Source organism: Lepidochelys kempii, chromosome 2 (genome assembly GCF_965140285.1).
Source record: "Lepidochelys kempii isolate rLepKem1 chromosome 2, rLepKem1.hap1, whole genome shotgun sequence".
Classification (NCBI taxonomy): Eukaryota; Metazoa; Chordata; order Testudines; family Cheloniidae; genus Lepidochelys; species Lepidochelys kempii.
Window position 1 is genome coordinate 262,556,841 of NC_136381.1, and position 18,901 is coordinate 262,575,741.

The following is an 18,901-nucleotide window of genomic DNA, read 5'->3' on the forward strand; positions in this document are numbered from 1 at the left end:
AGTTCCTCCCCCCAGGTTGAGGCAGGACCAAGCAAACCTGATGATCCATCACAGGTGTTTGCCAAATCTGTTCTTAAAAACCTCCAGTGACAAAGATTCCACAACCTGTCATAACCTATTCCAGAGATAAGCTATCCTGATAGTTAGAAAGCTTTCCCTTGCTTCAGATTAAGCCCATTACCTCTCATCCTATCTTCACCATCCTCTTTAGAACAGCCCTTAACATATTTGAAGTCTATCAGGTCCCCTTTCAGTCTGCTTTTCTTATGACTAAACATGCCCAGTTTTATGTAGTATATAATAAACATTACAACAAATATTATGTATGTGTGTATGTATACATATATATATAAATTAAATCCTCAGATAGTGAAATGTTTCAGAACCTTTAGAAATGATTTGCTTTGGGCTCAGCTCTTGAAACAGCAAAGATTTGCAGTAGGTGGGAAGGTAGCTCTTACATTATCTGCCTTGTCTTACCTTGAATTCTGCCTGAAAAAACAGGGAGGGAAGTTACCTCTGTTGACAAGTCAATGACTTATGCATTGAAAACTAGTTGCTTTTATAACAGATATGTTGCCACACGTGGCGAATTTATATTCTTCATGGATGTAACCATTTTTAGAGCATTCAGCTAAAGCTGGGCAAACCGTGTGGTGTTTGAGACTTTGTGAACTTCTCAAACGACTTAAGTCTACAAAACTATTCAAGTGCACGAACTTTGGCCCTGATTCTGATCTCCCTTGCTCGAGAGCAATTCCAATGGTGTTATACTAGTGTGAAGCCAGGGTAACTGATCAGGTCCATTTTCTCCAAAGGCTCTCCAAAATGGAAGGCAAATCCATCACACTAGGAGTGGTAAGAATCTATTGGAAGCTCCTTACCTTGATTATAATTTGATACTGCTGGATCCTGTTTATGGGTCTCTCTAAATAGTGCTGCAGTGGAGGTATAGGTGGCTGGGACGGATCCTCACTGGCTAATGTTTCCTCTGTATATCTCTGGGGGAAAATATACAACTATAAAGAATGCTGTGATGAAAAAAATGGCCCAAAATGACAAGATCACACAACACTGACCTATATACCTTAGTCTTCCCAGCAAGTCAGTCTGAGCATAAGAAGAAAGAGTAAATCCCACAAGCCTTAATCCCCTCCAAAACTGTGAAGCCTCACCACTCTACCCCTTTGCTTTCTTGTTGCATCCCTTCCCTGTTGGTTGTCGACTTGGTAAGCTGCTTGGGGGCAGTGACTGTGTCTTTTCACTTGCCTGTAAGGCACCCAGCACACTGTTGATGCTATAATTAATAATAAAATGCAATATGCTGCTTAGAAAATGGCACAATATGATGGGAAGGAGCAACACTTCTTTCCTCTACCCGTAGACATCTGGTTAACATTGTACCCTTGAGTCCACATACAGTGCACGTCTTAAAGGCACCATAGCTCTCGTCAGATTCTGTTAACTATTATTGCAAAGTCTCTGTGTATTGATCAAGACTCCCAGTACTGGCTGGCCTAAGACAGGAACAGGTGGATCATTACTAAGATCTAAAGGAGCTTGTGCATTTTCAAATGAAACGTCCTAGGTTTGATCCTCCTTGACAATATGCACGTATGTGGCTATGGCTCTTTACAGTAATATTACTCTGAATTTTTCTGCCACTAATGAGAGCTTCATCCCACTGTGAAGATTACTAAACCCTGTTTTTTAATAATTTCCTACCTATCTAATAATCCTATTATATTATATTATATATGCAACTCCAATGGAATCCCTAGATATTCAGTGGTATGACCCACCATTGGGCTTTGCATTTCATAAAGCAGTGGGGTTATACAAGGCTTCATTCCCGATGTGTGGCATGTACTTTGGTTAATATGCTACCTTGTAGAACTCCTGAATGGCTTTGCTGAGAATGACAGACTCGGCCTGTATCCGCCCCACCAGGTACTGGATGTACTTATCAAAGTCCTCCTCATTCTTAATGAAGCACATAGCTACGTCGTCATCAGTGTCACATTTCTGCAGCTCTGGGAAGAAGGAACTGTGGAGGTGGAGAAAGAGGGACATCTGAGAAGAAGCTGGCACAGAGAAAATAGAACACAGACGTGACAAGAACCTCACCAGAACGCTACACCTAAATACATATTCTCTCAGTTTAATCCAGCTTGATGAAGTGATCTGTGTTGTCAGAACTGCAATTGTACCCAGAGGTAAACTTTTAAATGCCATTGGGCAAGAATTTAATCACACCTGAAATTTAGACAGAAGACCCTCCTGGCCGGCTTGAATTTAAGGAATGCTTGGAGACAAAGGAAGAGAAGTTCTTAGGGGCTCAGACTGAAGCAGGGAGTTGGAACCTTCTGTCCCTGTGCTTCAGTTTGAGTGTCCCTGAATTCCCATGTGCGGGTGAGTGGAGATTTCCCCTCCTCTCTCTATACCAAGAGAAGAATTTGGCCAGGATGAAGGGAAGTTGTTTTGTGAGCACTGCATCTGAGGTAAATCTCTCCTCAATGGAGCGGGGCTGTGGCTGAGTTTGATGGCTAGGTATCTTGGCTACATTTGAAAGGAACATTGTGCGAGGGGTTGAACTTTTAGCACATTTTATGCCCCCTTCTGCTCAGGCTGCTGGGAGGAGAAATCTGTGCTGACCGTGTGCAAGGCTTTTGCAGGATGGCCAGAATGTAAGTCCATTGCAAGCATGATTTTTGGCCCCTTTTGACTGTAAAACAACAATGTGCCACATTTTGTGAATACAATTGGGTCATTCAAAGTAGGTATTGGATCTACACTGGCTATCTCCATCCTTAAATACAGCGTCGGAGTCTTAAAGAATCATCTCACCTGAGAGAAGGGGCTGTGTATTTTATAGGAATTTTATAGTTATTCATTGAAATTCGCCTTGCAGGGCAAAAAATGCTCAGCAGAACAAGAGGAATTTCAAGACTCTGGGATTGTATTAACACTACTACTTTCTGATTCCCATTCCTGTGTTCTTGCTCTTGGCTCCTAAAATTCTCATCCACCCCCTTCAATCTTAGCATTTTCCACGGCATGCCTCATAACCAAAGCAATTCTGTCACTAACACTGGTAACGCGTCCAGGAATACCTACTTGGAATGGAAGCTCGCAATAGCACTGACATTTCTGAAGATAGTAGATTTCTGACTGGCAACAGTTTCTGGAACATCCGGACAGCTCTCTATGTACTGGAGGTGATGGGTCTGGAGGAACTGCAGATCTTTGACAAACTCCTCCTCAGAGTTCAGCAGTTCCTGAATAATGACGCTACAGGAAAGACAAACAGACAAAGGGAAGAGCAATTACAAATATTGTTCTTGACATGCTGATTTCCAAGAGGGGCAGGCTCTGTTCCTTCAGGGCCCCAGCTGCAGTGTGCTGCACACCTCGACTGGCCCTGAAGTTAGGCAGAACTCAGGGTGTTCAGCACCTCATAGACTCAGGCCCTCAGAGAGGAGACTACATAAATCAGTGCCCAGCATTAGGGATGTAACCAATAACCAGAATGAGGCTGCGGCTGCTTTTCTCCCTGTTAAGTCTGAGTTAACAAGAGGATTTCAAGAAGAGTGGGTAACTGCAGCACAGTCCCCAGGCTGCGGTGTGGCTGCTGTGTAGAGGCCATACAGGTAAATATTTTTACCAAGGAGATGAGCACTCTGTTGGACCACCCTGGCAGTGCGGGAACACTGCACATGGCCCTTATATGCTACCCTTCAGCTCTCCCTTTAAGTTATTATATTATGACCCAGAGCACCCGCAGGGCAGAACTAGTTATACTGGAAGGGACCGCAGAGCCTTCTATGAAATCCCAAGGAGTTAACTACTCAGCCATAGGACAATATGCGAGGAACAAGCAGGTTGGACAAGAAAACAAATCTTGCTCCCAAGCTGGTTTAGATCACATGGCATTTCCCCCAAACCTAAATCAGTAGAGACTTAGAATTCAAATGTTTAAACCCTGCTGTAGGTTGGAAGCCTCAAGAGCTTAGCGGGACTCTGGGGGAGGGGAGCGGGTGAGATTTAGCAGCAAAGAAATTGGGCTTTCATCAGACAGTCCTAGAGGCGCAAATGGAATTTGCGGATCCTTTGGGAGAAGCCTCAGACCCAAGCATCCCTGTTAGTTCACATGGCACTATCCTGAAAGGCAGCAGTGCAAATCAGAAAGTGCTCACCTCAGCTTCCTTTTATATTCATCTTCTGAAACAGATTCGCCGGGGAACTCGGGAGCTTCCGACGTGCCCCACTCTGGTGACAACTAACAGACAAACAGGAAACATCAGTTCTCTAAGGAACAGAGCGGGAATGCCTGTATCATGTAACTGAAGCACGTGTGCAGAATAACTTCAGGCATGGCGCTGTCACATGCAGCTTGTTTCTGTCCCTAACCAACAGCCACAAAAAACCATTTTTGTAAAGGTTAATAATCTGCCAGTAACAAAGCTGTAGATCACTGCCAGACAGCAACACCAACAGGGTTTCAAACAGTGTTACTTGGGGCAGGGCTTGCACTGGGAGACTCTTCTGGCTCTGGGAGGGAGGAGAAAGGATAGGGAAGATGTTTTACAGAACAGTGAATCCACATGTCCGTGACTGAGTGTCTGGGATCATCTTGCCCGCCTTCTGGTAGCTGGACCCATCAAGAATAGCAGACTGGTACATACAGCTGATGGAGTTAACCTCTGAAGCTCATCTGGTAGGGGTTTGTGCTTTTTGGTGCTGAAGGTCCCTGGTTTGGGTTCCACTGACAACTGAACTGGATTTGTTCCATGGGAACCTACACTCTGTCACACACCACTGTATTAACCTGAAAGTGCTTAAAGGCCAAAGGGATAATGGAAGCAGAGATTATGGTGATGGGGTGCCAATATAAGAAACTAGATGGATGGACTTTGGGGTTCTAGCTCCAAACATGTGATCTTTTCATTGAACTGGGCACATGTGTTATTTCAGACTGAAGAACTCTTGACTCTTATTGTAAGGAGCCTTAATTCGGTGTAAAAAGCAAATAGCACATCTCATGAGACTAGACTAGTTTAATACACACATTTTTAAAACAACATTAAATTAATAAGTATATGGCAATACAAGCTAAAGAGAGGGCAGTGGCTACGCAAGTGTGTAGCTGGGAACACAGGGAAGCTCAGGGGAATCTACCATTATTAGGAATGATAACTTGTCTTACAGAGATGATAAAACAGGAAGGGGCAATTAGCAAGGGCAGCCTGTCTCCAAGAAGAAGGGCTTAGTTTGGAAGAAGGAATACTGAGCAATGTTGTTTCTCTGCATAAAACATCCCAAACTGGGGAGACCCATGTTTCCTTTGGGGGCAATGGAGCACTGTTGCTCAAATGCAGGAGGGCTGAGAATTTAAAAGTATCATTATACCATGACAAACTACTGTGTAACAAGACATGATAGGATGCCGAGTGTATTATATCTGTGACTCCCGGTCAAACGCACTCTATTTACAAATAAAAATATGGCCTTTCTAACTGCCAGCTCTGCAAATGCAACATTCATAAACCAGTCGGAGAACAGTTCAATCTCTCTGGTCACTCAATCTCAGACCTAAAGGTCGCAATATTAAAACAAAAAGACTTCAAAAACAGACTCCATCAAGAGACTGCTGAATTGGAATTAATTTGCAAACTGATACAATTAACTTAAGCTTGAATAGAGACTGGGAATGGATGTGTCATTACACATTACAATGACATTACACTGTCATTACACAAAGTAAAACTATTTCCCCATGCTTATTTCCCCCCCTTCCCCCACTGCTCCTCGGACGTTCCTGTTAACTGCTAGAAATGGCCCACCTTGATTATCACTCAAAAGGTTTTCTCTCCCCTCCCCTCCCCCCACTCTTCTGCTGGTAATAGCTCATCTTAAGTGATCACTCTCCTTACAGTAAAAAGAAAAGGAGGACTTGTGGCACCTTAGAGACTATTATTAATCTAATAAATTGGTTAGTCTCTAAGGTGCCACAAGTCCTCCTTTTCTTTTTGCGAATACAGACTAACACGGCTGTTACTCTGAAACCTCTCCTTACAGTGTGTATGGTAACACCCATTTTTTCACGTTCTGTGTGTATATAAATCTCCTCACTGTATTTTCCACAGTATGCATCCTATGAAGTGAGCTGTAGCTCACGAAAGCTTATGCTCAAATAAATTGGTTAGTCTCTAAGGTGCCACAAGTACTCCTTTTCTTTTTGCGAATACAGACTAACACGGCTGCTACTCTGAAACCTGAGATCTGACTGTCAAGCTGGGTTCTTTTCTTCTTACTCACCATCCACTGGGCTTCTGCAGGGAAAATCAGCCCATGAGTTACGTCGGAGCAACCCCAGCATAGCCAATACGACCAGTGGTTAGGGCACTCCCCTGGGATGTGGGAGAGCAATGCACAGGTCCCTGCTCTGCCTGATTTGGGTCTCCTACCTCTGGGCTATTGGCATTCTCAAGTTTTGACCAGAAATTCCATCCTGGACCTGAGGCTCCTTCTCAGTGAAAATTTAGTCAAAACTGTTATGCTTCTGCAAAACATTTTGTTTTTGATGGAACAGAATTTTTGATGGAGGAAAATTTTGCTGACTTTTTTGACCCGCTTTCCTTCCAGTTATGCCCTCAGTGACACCTGTACAACCTCTGGGGAAAGGCATGGGGGGCGTGGGTAACACAAATATACATGATTGGATTTTGGTAAATAATTCTATTAATGATACACAAACCAGACTAGATACCAGCTCACTTCCTCGTAGCTGTGTTGTTTCCAGGGCCAATTGCAGTAAAAACCAACAACCACACACAGTTGTCATTGAAGTCAGAGGACAGGACTCTAGCTAGGTACAGGGAGCAGAGCTGATGAGTACAAGGGGCCATTTTTACATACTCCCTTTTCAGAGTAGAACTGCCCCTCATGGAAACTCAGCGACAGCCAAGGCAAGCAGGGAACTGCTCTACCATGCAAAGGAAACAGTTTCCATAAAAAAAATAAAACAAGGAAGATCAATCACCTTTAACTTCTTGTCCAGATAAGCCGGCGACACCCATCCCTGCCGAGAGGGGCTGGATTTAGTGGGTTTGGTCCTGACTAGCCACTTTAGAGGATGAGCAGAGTCAAGGACTTCCACATACTGCCCTTCTTTCAGAGTGATGGCTTCCCTGTCAGCTCCAATGGGCACATAGTCAGCCGTGACCATGTAGATGTCAAAAATCTACAAGCATGAAAAGAGAGTTATTTGTGTGCATGAAAGCAAGGTTCTGATAATAGCAATAGCACGCAATTAACACGTTTTACCAGTGTTAAATACTTCATCCCCACCACCCCTGGAGGACAGAAGAGAATCACTACCTCCATTTTACAGATGGAAAACTGAAATTCAAAAACGTTAAGGCTGAATTAAAAAAAAGAAAAGTCCACTAACTTGAGTGGCCCAACTTGAGATACCCAGGCCCTGATTTTCAGAAGTGCTGAATTCCTGCAGCTCCCGTTGACATTACTTGGTGCTGTGAGGGCTCAGCACCTTGAAAGTCAAGCCCGGAGCGTCTCAAGTTGAGTAACTAAAATTTGAGACCCCCAAATGAACAGAAGCTATTGAAAACATTGACCTACGCAACCTGTTTGAGACCATGCACTGCGTGCGAAAGCGTGACTTTATACCCTTAGTCCTGTGTTCCATGTATTAGACCATTCACCTTAAACCACTGACCTCCTTTTAAGATGGAAACCCTTAAAATACCCTAGATTTGTTTACTCAGAATGATTAATCCTTTCGCCTAGTAAACACTTGTGTGACGTTTATTCGTGTGTGCACTGTACCTCCCCTCTAGAATCCCCATCCTCAGATTCAGAGGAAGACTCCTGAACAATTGAGGAAGGTCGAGATCTGCCATGGCGTGGAGATGGGGATGGCGTCTTAGATTCATCATCACTGTCTGCTCCAGGCACTCGAAGTGTGGCTGAAATGAAGAACAGTGGGGAAACAGGTACACAGATGAGAGACTGCTCTCTTGTGAAAATCAAATAGGGTTCAAATCCATAGGATTTTTTTAAGTCTTCACAAAATCAAATATCCCCAGGACAGACCTTTTGCATCATCCAGTACATAAGCTCCTGTTAATAATTGTGACGGCATATGCATATTGGGCATCTGAAGTCCCTGAGATTACATGATTTACTTCAGTTGGATTGTAGAGAGATAACACAGCAGGATGAGGGCCCATACCATCACTGTAAATTCAAACACTGCTGAAAGAGCAACAGGACTATGAAAGATTCTAACTTTCATATGGACCTAATTCTCATTTACATGAGACCACTTTATATCTCCCTAGTCATATATATGGGGCCTGAAAATGCACGTAAATATAACCTATTGCCATTCTGAGGCCTATTTATATTGCCAGAGTGGTGTGGAGCAGTTTTTGTGTCAATGAAATTTTGGCCGACATAGCTTTGGTAATAATAATCAGTAGTTAGTACTTACATGGGGTTTATATTATTCACAGCGCTACCTGATTAACCCTCACAACACTCTGGTGAAGTAGATACACAAATATCATTAACCCCATTTTACAGGTGAAGAAACTATGATTAAGAGAGGATAAATGATGTGCCCAAGGCTACATGGCAAGTAATGGCAGAGCAGAGATTAGTGCTCAGGAGTTCTAGTCCCCTCAGACACATGCTTATTCCACTGGATTAATCCTCTTTAGCCTAGTAATTCACAAGCATGGTAAAACATCTGAAAAATACGTGAAAATTTATTCAATTTGTATTTTCACTAAAACAAAACTGAAAGTTTATGCCTGTATGGAAAAGTCCCTTTTCAACTCTAGATACTAACTTTCCTGGAAAGAAGTTCCAGAAACAGCATAAAGAAAAGTCAGGGAATTGATCTCTACCTGATGAATCTCTTATTAGTGTTATATTATTATTGTTGTTATTATGTGCAAAACAATTGTTTCATAGATGAGATTTAAAACTCAACCCAAACCTGATGATTGACTGCTCTGCTTTGTATTCACACTTGCCAACTACTTATGTAACGCTAGCAGACCCCGGTCGGTGGCGGGCGGGACTGAAACTTGGGCCTCTGGAGCTTAGTCCATGAGCCTCTACTGCATGAGCTGAAAGCCAACTGGCTGTTAGCCAGGCCTGTAGAGCAGATTCATTTTATCTCTCTCTCTCTCTCCATGGTCTCAGTGCCACTAGATGGGACAGAACACCACACCCAGAAGGTGTGTGGGTTACACTTACCCTGACTTATTTTTGCAGACACCATTTCTGTGATATGGGAGGTGAGTTTCTGGAGGAATTCTTCTGTTCCAACATCAGCTAATGAAATGTGACTTCTGGACGCACCTTCAGCCTCACCTTCTACAAGCTCTCCTAGAAAAGGGAGAACATGCTCTCAAGCCTGTAGTATGCCATCTGAAAGTCCACTCCAATGAACCAGATATGACTGACTTGTCCTTCTGAAACTGATGTCAGTGATGCTGTGGTGTCCAGACAAGAGCAATTTGGAGTTTAACTCCCCACAGACACAGTGGAGAGCCACCTCGACAGTGAACCCAGCCTCTCAGTGGATTGGATGGGTAGCATGTAGTGACTGAGGCAGGAGTCCACTCACTGAGCAGTAATGATAAAAAATAAATATTGAACAGTTGCTTTATCCCCTGTGGACAATACAACCTATGCAACAAATGATACACTGTCCTGATCATATAATTAAGGACCAGCTGATAATGCAGAAGGGGGCAGAGTTAAGGTTGTACAGAACAAGTGCTCAGATTCCAGGGTGATCGGTGTGGTGTAAAAACCTTAACTCTTCTCCCTTGTGGGAATGAACTTTACCTGTGCATTCCTATGGAGTCTTGCCTCCCTCAGGCTGAAATTCACCCCTGTACAGTCGGCATGAGGCCTAAAAACCACTTAAGTTCCATTTAGACTCTATTTTGAAGAGTTATGTGGGATTCAATAGCTGAACATTCCTTATGCTAGCCTTCTGCATAGAAATAAATTGTACCCTCAATGTGCAAACCTAGGGTACATTTTTGAGTCCACAGCTAGACTGGCCAGGATTGCCTGGAGCACAGCCTGATGTCCTTCCAAACCAAACCATTGTTCCAAAAAAGGTGACAAAAGTATTTTGTGATGAAAAAATGTGTGTGTATATTTTCCCGCCCAAAATCATTCATCCTTGGCCTGAGACCAGGCCTGAAAAATTTCAATCTGATAGGTCAGAATTTCAAAAAGTTCTAAGGAATTAAAAACAGAAGGTTACAATGGAAACACATTGGCAACCTTAACTATAGATGTGTGGGCTTCTCCTACCTTTCCTCGGTTCAGGAGGGTGGATAGAGATACCAACTCTGAAAAAGAGAAAGGGGGAGTCAAAGGCCAAAATGACAAGTGTGATCATGGGGGCTATTTACATCAGGGATGAGTCAGAACCAGATGCCCTCTCACTCTTCACATGGTCTTGGAGCATATCTGGATTTAGGACCCAGATGTGAACTTTAAAACAGATAAACTCTGAACATGGAAACCACAATAGTGCCACACTCAAACCAACGGCGTGGCATAGGTATGGTTATTCCTCTTGCATGAGGTTTAGAATAATAGAATCATAAGGTTAGAAGGGTCCACAAGGGTCATCTAGTCTAAGCCCTTGCCAAGATACAGGATTTGTTGTGTCTAACCATCCAAGACAGATTGGCTTATTTTAACATGGAGTTTTAGAGGACCGTATTGCCCGGGGTATAGGTAATGGAACATGGAACCATTCATCTCTAGGACACTGGTTGAAATATAGCCCAGGTTATTAGTGAGTGAAAGAGGATTGAATAGTGACTTATGTCAAATGAGAGTCTAGTCTCAGTTCCAGCTCTCAGTGAATTTATGTCCCTATCGCCAACTATTGCCCTGGTTTGTAGTTATAATAGAGAAACCAAGGACTGAGGGATATGCAGACTGTCTGTGGACCTGCCCACAGAGGAGGTCCCTGCAGATCAGGATTGAAGTATATTGGTGGGACAGTTTGGGGGGTAAACTACCACTGCCAGTGCTGTAATTATTCTGTGAGTAAAAAAAGTTTTCAGGCTATGCAGGGCTGCTAGTCTGACACCTTTCACCAGCACAAAATTCACTCAGCCCAGGAAAAAAACAAACCCTACATTTTAAATTCTGAATGAAGTTGGTGTTCATGAGAGTGAAAAACCAACAGCTCTAGGCTGAGTCAAGCATCGCATGGAAAGACACTGTGCAAGGTTTTCCCACAGCACAGCTCTGCTAATGAACTTCTGTTCTGACATGCAACACCCCTGCTTTCCAGCGTCAGTTCTTTCTGAGACAGAGATTTCCATTTGTGTCAAATCATGCCAAGTTGTGTGGTGTGCAGATCCTGGGTTCTTTCTAAGACTCATTACACATCTTCATTTTCTTAAGGAAGCAATGCTGGAGCCTTCTTACACTAGGAGAAGCAAAACTAGGAAATAAATATAGTTACAGAGCCTATCAGAGACATAGTCTTGACAAGCAAGAGATATTGACATTGTCCCTTTGATTGAATGATTTTTAAGTTGAGAACCACCAAATTTTATTGCCAATGTACCAGACAGGACTTTTAAATAAAAATTCCAGCTGTAAACCTTTTAAAATGTAATGACTAGTTACCGGTATTTATTTTTCTCCTACCTAGTATGTAAGATCAAGATGGCAGAGTTGGAGAATTACGTTTCAGTTAAATTTGTAAACAAGCGGTTTAGTGGTCATCCCATGTAAACTCAGCGGTTGTACCGTCTGACTGGAGAATTGCTAACATAGTTCCTATTTTTAAGAAAGGGAAAAAAAGTGATCTGGGTAACTACAGGCCTGCTAGTTTGACATCTGCAGTACGTGAGGTCTTGGAAAAAATTTTGAATGAGAAAGTCATTAAGGACATTGAGGTCAGTGGTAACTGGGACAAAATACAACATGGTTTTACAAAAGGTAGATCGTGCCAAACCAACCTGATCTCCTTCTTTGACAAGGTAACAGATTTTTTAGACAAAGGAAATGCAGTGGATCTAATTTACCTCTATTTCAGTAGATATGGTTCCACATGGGGAATTATTAGCTAAATTGGAAAAGATGGGGATCAATATGAAAATTGAAAGGTGGATAAGGAACTGGTTAAAGGGGAGACTACAACGGCTCATACTGAAAGGTGAACTGTCAGGCTGGAGGGAGGTTACTAGTGGAGTTCCTCCGGGATCAGTTTGGGGCCAATCTTATTTAATCTTTTTATTACTGACCTTGGCACAAAAAGTGGGAGACTGCTAATAAAGTTTGTGGATGACACAAAGCTGGGAGGTATTGCCAATACAGAGCAGGACCAGGATATCATACAGGAAGATCTGGATGACCTTGTAAACTGCAGTAATAGTAATAGGATGAAATTTAATAGTGAAAAGTGCAAGGTCATGCATTTGGGGATTAACAACAAGAATTTTTGTTATACGCTGGGGACGCATCAGTTGAAAGTAACAGAGGAGAAGAAGGACCTCAGAGTATTGGTTGATCACAGGATGACTATGAGCCGCCAATGTGATATTGCCGTGAAAAAAGCTAATGCGGTCTTGGGATGCATCAGGCGAGGTATTTCCAGTAGAGCTAAGGAGGTGTTAGTACTGTTATACAAGGCACTGGTGAGACCTGGAATACTGTGTGCAGTTCTGGTCTCCCATGTTTAAGAAGGATGAATTCAAACTGGAACAGGTACAGAGAAGGGCTACTAGGATGATCCGAGGAATGGAAAACCTGCCTTATGAAAGGAGACTCAAGGAGCTTGGCTTGTTTAGCCTAACCAAAAGAAGGCTGAGGGGAGATAGGATTGCTCTCTATAAATATATCAGGGATGTTAGATGGGTGGGATCTGAGTTACTACAGAGAATTCTTTCCTGGGTGTCTGGCTGGCGAGTCTTGCCCACATGCTCAGGGTTTAGCTGATCGCCATATTTGGGGTCGAGAAGGAATTTTCTTCCAAGGCAGATTGGCAGAGGACTAGGGGTTTTTGCCTTCCTCTGCAGCATGGGGCACGGGTCACTTGCTTGAGGATTCTCTGCACCTTGAAGTCTTTAAACCACGATTTGAAGACTTCAGTAGCTCAGACATAGGTTAGGGGTTTGTTTCAGGAGTGGGTGGGTGCAATTTTGTGGCCTGCGTTGTGCAGGAGGTCGGACTAGACAATCATAACGGTCCCTTCTGACCTTAAAGTCTATGATTCTATGATCCCTGTCATCCATTTTTTTCCTCAAGCTGTTACTATGTTTAATCCTATGCAACTGAAATTCAGAATTTGAGTATGTGAATTTTGCCTGCTTTGGAGGTGAATGAGGCACACTGTACGAGAACAAGAGTTTTCATACAACTTTACCCATGTCCTTTTCTGTCCTTGTCTTCATACCTGCCAATCAAGAAGAAACTTGTTACTATTAATACACTCACTTACATATTCTCTTTTATTGGAGGATCTTGAAGCATCTAATAAACCTTCAGAAATTACCACATGCCTCTAAGGTATTTAACTAAAGTATTAGCCCCATTTTACACATGGCAAAGTTGAGGCACAGAGCGGGTACAGCCAACATTATCAAACTTTAGTACCCCAAATTAGGTGCCCAAGTCTATAATTAGGCTTCTAAGTGAAAGTGACCTGTTTTTCAGAGGTGCTAAGCAACTACAACTACCATTGACTCTGAAAATCAGAACATTTTCGTTTAGATGCCTGTTTTAGTTCCTAAAGTTTGACATAAGAGAGTTTTCCAAGCCTAGGCAGAAATTCCATGTCAGGACTAGGAATAGAATCTAGATCTCCTGACTCTCTCGAAAAAAACCTTCATGCATTATGCAAGCAAAGTGCTACCCTTTAAAACACAGATACTGGCAGTGTGCCACGCACATATTCAGCATCCTTTGGCTCTGCTGAACTATCTCACGAGAAAACCTTCGTTACGCTCTTGGCCACTCTGTTTACAAGTCTAATTCTGTACCTGCCCCACGTGAGAAACCCCATTAACAACATGTCTTGGAAGCAGTTGCAGAATGGGGATCTATATGAATTGGCTGGATTATGAACTAAACTAAGTCTAAGAATTTTTTAAAAAATCCTTTATTCTTAACCTTAAGTACAGCTCAATATTCAGATGTGAAATGGAGCTAAAGTCACATTGTTCCGAAGAAAACTATTACAAAATTAACGAGGAGTCTGCTGCGTTGTTTTTGTGGATACAGACTAACACAGCTACCCCTCTATTACAAAAGTAAAATTAAATATAAAATAGAGACACCAGGTGTTAGTTCAGAATACTGGGTCGGATTCTCCACCGCCTTGCTTCTTGTACAGCCACTTATACCACTGCAAATGAGTGCAAAGTGAGTGTAAAACACCATCAAATCAGAATTCATCACTCATTTACACCAGAAGAGGCATTTTACACTAAATCTGCACAGGTGTGATTACACACAGTTCCACGGGTGCGCGTGGCAGTGAAGAATTAGGAGAATTTAACCGTAGAAGCTTTGGCGGTGATACAGGCTTTAGCTCTGGTGGAGAACTGGACAATCTTCCTAATCAGAAAAGGAGGGAGAGGAAATCTGACTGGATTGGAGAGTGGTTTCCTGCAGTGAAAGGCAGGCCACTAGCTCACTGCATCATTTTGTCCCTGGAAATAGTGAGCTTTCAATAACCTCTTGCATTTAGCTTTCCGGAGCTAGACTCAGGATTTTAAACACTTGTAATCAAACAGAAGATTCCCTCTAGTTAAGGCTTCAGGCTGGGGCCAAACCTTTTAGTTGAATACTGGGGGACCTTCCCAAACAAACCAGCACCATGACTCACACACTTCCAGATCTTTGGAGAGCTCAGTCAGTCTCCCATCCGATCGGAAATGTGGGACTGAAGTGCAATACATTCTGTAAATCCATCTCAGTGAAATCTAGAGGACTCTTGTACACACTCTTCTGGCTTAACATACGCTGCCCTTGCTTACCCCAGCGTGGTCATTATAACATCTGTCACCATCATGCGCTCGCGGGTCAGAACTTCAGCCTCTTTCACTGCAAGATCAGAGTCTATAATCAGAGGGTCTTCGCCAAAAGAAGGTATTTGCTAAACACTGAGGGGCAGATTCCTCACCCTGCCAAACCCTGCCCTGGTACAGTGGAGATGGGGCCTGCAGCTCTGTCAAGGTTCCTCCCCCACTCTGAACTCTAGGGTACAGATGTGGGGACCTGCATGAAAAAACCTCCTAAGCTTATCTTTACCAGCTTAGGTCAAAACTTCCCCAAGGTACAAAATATTCCCCCCGTTGTCCTTGGACTGGCCGCTACCACCACCAAACTAATACTGGTTACTGGGGAAGAGCTGTTTGGACGCGTCTTTCCCCCCAAAATACTTCCCAAAACCCTGCACCCCACTTCCTGGACAAGGTTTGGTAAAAAGCCTCACCAATTTGCCTAGGTGACTGCAGACCCAGACCCTTGGATCTTAAGAACAATGAACAATCCTCCCAACACTTGCACCCCCCCCTTTCCTGGGAAATGTTGGATAAAAAGCCTCACCAATTTGCATAGGTGACCACAGACCCAAACCCTTGGATCTGAGAACAATGAAAAAGCATTCAGTTTTTACAAGAAGACTTTTAATAAAAAATAGAAGTAAATAGAAATAAAGAAATCCCCCCTGTAAAATCAGGATGGTAGATATCTTGCAGGGTAATTAGATTCAAAAACATAGAGAACCCCTCTAGGCAAAACCTTAAGTTACAAAAAAGATACACAGACAGAAATAGTTATTCTATTCAGCACAATTCTTTTCTCAGCCATTTAAAGAAATCATAATCTAACACATACCTAGCTAGATTACTTACTAAAAGTTCTAAGACTCCATTCCTGTTCTGTCCCTGGCAAGAGCAGCATACAGACAGACACAGACCCTTTGTTTCTCTCCCTCCTCCCAGCTTTTGAAAGTATCTTGTCTCCTCATTGGTCATTTTGGTCAGGTGCCAGCGAGGTTACCTTTAGCTTCTTAACCCTTTACAGGTGAGAGGAGCTTTCCCCTGGCCAGGAGGGATTTCAAAGGGGTCCACCCTTCCCTTTATATTTATGACAAGCTCTAAATTACATCAAGGCAGAATAAGGTTTGGTGGAGCAGAGCTCTTCCAGGCCCCTCCCTGCCTTGGCCATGCCCCACCCCCAGAATGCCCTTAACATGTCCCTTCCCTCCCCTCCTCTCACACCAGGGAGTGGGGGAGAGGAGGCTGACACAAGAGATGGTGGAGAATTTCTCTGCGCAGCAGAAATTCTCCACTCGCCTGCCTCAGGTGCTTTAAGGCATAGATGTGATGCAAAACAGACTTAGCAGAGTGAAGAATCCAGTGTTCCTAAAAAAGGTAATGTTTGGGGCCTGTTTTCTTCCTTTTTTTCCCCTCTTGATTATTCTTTAGTCTCTTGTTTTGTTTATGCAAAACCTTACCACACTTTTAATTTGACGCATGGACCAAAGCCCTAGACAGTAAACGTTATTCTTATATTAGGGGCATATAATCATTTTCTATCAAAAAAAGTAATAGAGATATACCGGAATCTCTGTGAAATGTATGTACTTGAGTTGTAGTTTGTTGAAATTCATTGTATTTTCACATTTGCTCTTCATTCAGCAATTATAGACATATTATAATGATGAGATACCATTCATCTACACTATATTATGTTTAATATTATAGGGAAAGTGTTTGTAATATTGCAAAAATTTACCATCCAGAACTTCTAGGGAGGCAGTGCAGATGGATTGTCCAGCCTTGTTAGTAGCAATGCAAGTGTAGGTTCCACTATATTCCTTTCCAACATCCAGCAGGATTAGACTGTGATGCATGTTGGAACTGGCGAGCTTGTAACCAGGAGTCTCTGGTTTGATCCACAGAACATCTTCATGAGATTCTTCTTTCAACCAGGTAATTGTGGGTGCTGGATGTCCTAAAGAAAAGAGCAATAACCTCTTTAATTGTCCCACTGGTGTTCCTCCCTTCTTAAAACCCTGTGTACTACATTGTGAGTGAATCCTACTTTCGACATGTTTGCTGATTCATTTCCAATAACAGTAATAAATCATAAATGAATACTTGCACTTCTAGAGCATCTTCCATCTAAGAACTTCAAAGCACTTTACAAAAATGAAAGATTAGCCCTCACAACACCCCTGTGAGATAAGAATGTGCTATTATCCCCATTTTATACATAGGAAAATTGATGCAACAAGAGTTACACGTCTTGGCTAGGAGCATCCAAAAGTCTGTTACAAAGATGGGAACAGAACCCAAATCTTCTGACTCCTGCAGTAGATAAGGCCTTCAAGATTTGGCCCAATGAGAAGACAGGATACACTGGGAAGCTCTGCAAATTAAGTAACACAGAAAGAAAGTTGTGTTTAAGCTCCATTTACCTTCAACCTTCACAGAGAAGGTGATACTTGCACCTTTCCTGACACTTTTATTGGTAAATCTCTCCAGGAACCTGGGTGGCACCAGCTGTTCTTGAGCATCTGAAAATTAAAAAGTTCATGATGAAGTGGTACAAGTGAGGCTAAGACTATTGAGAAGTTATTCGTAGTTCTATTATCACTGATTGTGCTGCTCCTCTCACCTGTTTCTGGCAGTTCTTCCTTCTCACCAGGACCTGTAACACAGAAAGACAAATCATCCCACTATGAAACTACATCTATAGAAAGGACAAATGTCTCCTTTCTGTGAATTGTGCACTCAAGCATGTGGTCAGGTGATATCAATGACTTACTCAATACAATATGGACTACACACAAATTACATTTTTATTAAAAATTGTTATTCATCTCTTTAGTAGAATATATCTAAAAGCCATTTTATAATATAAGTGACATGTACATGTACAGTAACTCTGCACAAGAGTGACTAAAATCTGTTTTAATCTTCTATTAATATATCATACATTTGAACAAAGATCATTTTGATAAATTACACCACAAAAACATTCGGCCATAAATTACTAACTCCATGAGTACTGATATTTATTAATAAATAAAGAAATTAATTAACCAAACATCATCATCAAAACACCACACTGGCTCTATACCTATCTGCTTCTACAATTGAGATAAACTCAACCCTTATTAAAAGTACTGCAGTATTCTGCAGTTATGGCCTCAGATATGGACCATATCACACCCTTAGTTTTTAAGCACAATTCCCCAGTGAAGGCATTAAGGACAATGGAGTTAGAATGCATGTGCAAGTAAGATCAGAATCAGGTAAACAGAGAGGTGATACGACTTCCCTTAAGAACACAGTGAAGATCCATGGAAGATTAGTCAGGAATAGAACACAGGTTGCCTGATTCTCAGTCCAGTGCTTTAAATACAAAACCATCCCTCTATCCTCAGTTTATGGCCCATTTTATTTTCCAGAATATCTTGCTGTCTATAGGCTTTATCAGGAAAAGTAAATATTTAAACCAGAGATAGCCACTGGCAGAAAGCACCAATAACTTACCTTTGACAACCAAACTGGCCGATGAATATGCAGAACCTGCAGAGTTGCTAATAAATACTGAGTATTGACCAGCATCCTCCTTAACGACATTGAGGATTTCGAGTGCATGAAATTGCTTCTTCTCAGTCTTCAGGATTCGGTCTGAGGCCTGTAATGGTTGCCCATCTTTGAACCAGTAAAGACGAGGTTCTGGGTACCCTACAAGAAGCAATGTAAGAAGGGGTGACTCACTATTTTGGAGCCTCTCAAACCAATCATACACTTCAGTGTAATCAAAGAAAGGTCCATTCTTACCAATGCTGTTTGTT

At 42.4% G+C, this 18,901-nt stretch overlaps 1 protein-coding gene across 1 annotated transcript in view; it reads right to left on the minus strand.

Annotated features, from left to right (window-relative positions):
* The window catches only part of OBSCN (obscurin, cytoskeletal calmodulin and titin-interacting RhoGEF), a 291,841-nt gene that overhangs the window by 87,731 nt on the left and 185,209 nt on the right, over positions 1–18,901 (minus strand). The window contains exons 58-70 of the mRNA XM_078851342.1: positions 18,594–18,791; positions 17,713–17,745; positions 17,513–17,611; positions 16,828–17,046; positions 15,063–15,129; positions 10,366–10,403; positions 9,289–9,420; positions 7,849–7,988; positions 7,043–7,243; positions 4,197–4,279; positions 3,118–3,291; positions 1,888–2,047; positions 885–1,001 (exon numbers count right to left, since the gene is read on the minus strand). Coding sequence (XP_078707468.1) covers positions 885–1,001; positions 1,888–2,047; positions 3,118–3,291; positions 4,197–4,279; positions 7,043–7,243; positions 7,849–7,988; positions 9,289–9,420; positions 10,366–10,403; positions 15,063–15,129; positions 16,828–17,046; positions 17,513–17,611; positions 17,713–17,745; positions 18,594–18,791 — 1,661 coding nt within the window. The remainder of the gene's footprint in view (positions 1–884; positions 1,002–1,887; positions 2,048–3,117; positions 3,292–4,196; positions 4,280–7,042; positions 7,244–7,848; positions 7,989–9,288; positions 9,421–10,365; positions 10,404–15,062; positions 15,130–16,827; positions 17,047–17,512; positions 17,612–17,712; positions 17,746–18,593; positions 18,792–18,901) is intronic.